Genomic DNA, 3,822 nt, shown 5'->3' on the forward strand with positions numbered 1-3,822 from the left:
GACAAAGTAGGGAGGAAAGGTCTCAGTGGGCCTGGGTCTGTGCCATAAGAAGGTGACAAGTGATGTCACCTCTTGGGCTCTCTGTTGAGGACTGTTCCCACCATCTCCTCTTACCTGCAAATTCCCGTCTGCTCTCTGGATTACCTCCACAAGACTCTGGATATCGCAGGCTGTTTATCTAGCCAAGAACTGAACATTTTACATTTTGCTTTTGTCAGAATAAAGAGTATTAGGCTGAAAAGAATCTCACCCACAATCTATTTCAGTTTTCAGATCTGCAGCAATGTGTCACATACCTCTTCCTGCACCCAGCAGAATGCTGGACAGCAAGCTCCTGTGCCTACTGCGTTCTTCTTAACATGAGACAGTGCAGCTGCAACCAACTGGTTGAAATTGGTGTGCAGGAGGAAAGCAGTTTTCTAGCCTCATCACATTCCAATATCCTATTACCTCTGGTGAAGTCAATAAGATGGCGTTGGATTTGTCTGTGTGCTGAAAGAGCTGAGTGCTTTGGAGCGATATGTCATTTTGGGTCAGGAAGCCACATAACTTTACAGACATTGAAGGACCAAATATCATACTTGTTCTGATTTTCTTTCCCTCATTCTTTTCAGTATAAAGAAGGAAGCCCTTTAAGGTACTCTTTATTTTTCCCTGGACACAAATCTACACAGTCAATAAATACTACTATGTGGGAACAGAAGCATGTGAACTCTCGTGTACCTTGTGTGTGGATGTACGTGAAAAGAAAGTATATTTAAGGCGGTGATGAGTATTGAGCCAGGATAATTGAAATGAAATGCATTTTCATATTTTGAGCCATTTAATTTAAGAGCACAGAACTAGTTTTCAAGTTGTTAAGCATCACCAACTCTGAAAGTATATAATGCTGCCTCTCTACCCTGAGAATACAGGAGGTGGAGGTCTTTCTGACACTCTTCCAATCTTAAAGTGGAGAAATGTAAGATTTCCCAGCAGAAGAGGAGAAATCAAATGTACAATTCGGGTACAGGCTACGTTCTTATCTCCCTAGCTGGGATGATGTCTGTGAGCAGAGAGGGTGGGATGATCCACCATACACTATCCTCCTTTATTTCATCCTCATTATGTAGTCTGGTAAAATGGCTTCACTCTGCCTTCTCTCTTCTTTGCCCTGGTCCCTCTTTGAAATATGGAGATTAAAGATGAAAATTAGAAAGTAAGCCAGTATTATATGAAAACATATTTATTGACTGAATAATAAAACTTAGGTTAAGGGGTTTCTAGAATTAGACTTCCCCCTTGAAATATAAGTTTCCAATATGCAAAAAGAAGCAATACTTCCCAATCCCAAAAAGAAAGAATACACTGGAAGCCTAAATCATAGACAGTGAGGGGTGTATTCCAGCAGTCTGTTTCTTTGATGGTACAGCGAAACACGCAGCAGATCCACATCGTGTGTGTGGGCAACCGCCCCCCCAAAGCTTTGCTGTCTCAAATGCTGCATCCTCAATTTACACAATCCCACAGGGGAACCTTGAGCATTTTGCTGCTGGCGATTCGCAAGTAAGCTCTCAATAACACTCTTACAACAAAACAAAACTCAGAATGTGGTAAATAAATAAGAGCCAGAGGAGACTCGAGCAACTTCCTGGGCTGGCAAATGTGCCATAGACCTGGAAGCTCATCTGAAAAGCAGGCACCTCTGCCTTCAGAGACCAAAGAGAAGGCTGAAGAAGCGGTGTAGCTATCCACCAGTCCCTCCCACCCCCTTCAATGTGTCCACACAATCGTCAGGATGAGGAAGGCTAATCAGTCCTCCCACACAAAATACATCCTTTAGGTGGGGCTGAAAGAAAAGATTCTGTAGAGCTATGAAGTCCCTTAAGAAAAATACCCCAGGAATTACTTTAAATCTTTTTTTTAAGCCGGTGAAAAATCTTCAGCAATAACATAAATAATGCACAAAACTAAACCAAAATCAGAGTGACTCAACCTCTTAAAATTTTCTTTCTTTTGAAAAGACAACTTCAGATGCAGGCTGAAAGTGCAAACCGGGGTAGAATAAAAGTTACAATGGAAAATTTAGCCCGTTCTCTGTCCCCCACCCTCCAGATAGTCGCTTTTCAGTCGACCTAGCCGGGTCCCATGGCTCCTGATGGTGAGTGCCAGCAGCTCGTATTTGTCTCTGAGCCCCACTGAGATGTCCAGCGTCTCCTTCAGCAAGGACTTGGTGTGGACCAACATCCCCAGGAAGTCCTCGTTGAGTCTGCTTTCCTGCCGGCTATCCTGCTCCTGGCCCTGCTTGAATTTGCTTTCCAGTTCAGTGAGGGACTTGTCAGAGTTGGAATAGGCATCCCCAATCTGGTGGGACTCCCGCCTCAGGTACTTGCCATAGCTTTCTTCTCCATCAAGATCGTAGGAGATGCTTTTGCTGATGCCCTCCAGGACGCGCCCGGCATCCTCCACCTGGCGGCCCAGCACTGTGAACTCCTCTCGAAGGGTGAGGCTCAGCAAGCTACTGGCTTGGCCCCCTTCCCCCTGGGAGCAGCGCCGGCGATCACTCACCCTGAAGAGCAGCTGGCATTTCTCTGGGTCATCATTCTCCTCGTAGTCTCCATCAGGCACGAAGTAATGATGCAGAGTCCCGTTAGACATTTCTGGGTACAGGGGACCATCAAAGTAGCCTCGACACAGATGGCAGAAGAAACCCATCCAGATCAACTTCGGGAACATCATTCTGGATATTTGGGAGAAGAGTTTTAGTTCAGGAACAAGGAAAGGGGTCCTCCCTGGGAGTCAGTGGCTCCCAGTGATTGCGCCCTCCTCAGGGTCAGCCCTCTTGCTGCTCTGTGATCCTGATTTTCCCGCAGGCTTCATGTGGCTCTGCGCAGCAGCTGCCGCGTTTTGCACCGGCTTGCTCCTCTCGGTCCCTGATTCTCTTTCTGCTGTGCTGCTGGACCTCAGCCTTGGCTTTCCAGCAGGAACGCTCTTCCCAATGAGTGGGGACTTGCTGCTTGGGGCCCTGGCTCTGCGGCCACCTTTGGAGTTCCCTCTGGCTCCAGGGAGATGGAGCTGGTAGCTAAGAGAAGCTGCTCCTGCGTTCCGATGCTATTTCAACCCTTGGACTGGGTGGGAATACAGAGAGCGTTCCCTTTGGCTAAAGATATCCTGAGGATTGCAGGGCTCTCAAATTACAGCTCATTTCGTCACTTGGAAGCCAGGGAACAAGTTTGGAAAGAAAGCTCTCACCAGGTCCCCCATTAAAGGTACAGGGTATCTTTTCCAAGATCGGAAGAGGAGACACTGTACAATAGGACTTAGCTTGAATGTGGGTATTAGAGGATGAATATAAACAAAACATCCAACTGATTAGTATGTTTAGGCAAGAGGTGATTGCTTTAGACATTCATTTACCAGGTAAGATATATTTGTACTCATTTTCAAAACGTTTTCTTTGAGCACAAAATTCTAAGTATCAAAAATAGCAATTTTGTTCACAAATGGCTTAAAGTTTACTTTTAAAAACGAATACTTCAAAAACAGCATATTGCATAGTTGCTAATCCAAATAAAGAAATTAGAAGTTTTCAATTAAATCAATAAAAAAACAACCGAGACCACAGTGCAATCTATTAAACAAAATCCTACAGAGCCTTACTGAGTCCTTTATCTAGTATTTGCTGCGGGCTCCTGTCAGAGACTTACAAATCTGGTATTTTTATCCACAGGTAGAATGTTAAACAAATTGCTACTGTCTTATAGATTGTAGTTCAGTCATTAAGGTAAAGGTTTTAAAATTAAGTTAAAAAAACTCATTTTCTTGAATGAAAATAATTTACTG

General features: G+C 44.5%; 1 protein-coding gene across 1 annotated transcript; it reads right to left on the bottom strand.

Moving 5' to 3' along the window:
• Window positions 1-1,209: 1,209 nt before the first annotated feature.
• On the bottom strand, window positions 1,210-3,195 carry Fibin (fin bud initiation factor homolog). The gene has a single exon (XM_075961686.1). The coding sequence runs from the start codon at window positions 2,716-2,718 to the stop codon at window positions 2,065-2,067; it is 654 nt and encodes a 217-aa protein (XP_075817801.1). The 5' UTR covers window positions 2,719-3,195; the 3' UTR covers window positions 1,210-2,064.
• Between the last annotated feature and the right edge of the window lie 627 nt (window positions 3,196-3,822).

This window comes from Microtus pennsylvanicus, chromosome 2 (assembly GCF_037038515.1).
Source record: "Microtus pennsylvanicus isolate mMicPen1 chromosome 2, mMicPen1.hap1, whole genome shotgun sequence".
In the NCBI taxonomy this organism is placed as follows: domain Eukaryota; kingdom Metazoa; phylum Chordata; class Mammalia; order Rodentia; family Cricetidae; genus Microtus; species Microtus pennsylvanicus.

Excerpts from the sequence above, each read along its gene's own strand:
- Fibin (XM_075961686.1), bottom strand. The coding sequence starts at position 2,718 with ATGATGTTCCCGAAGTTGATCTGGATGGGTTTCTTCTGCCATCTGTGT.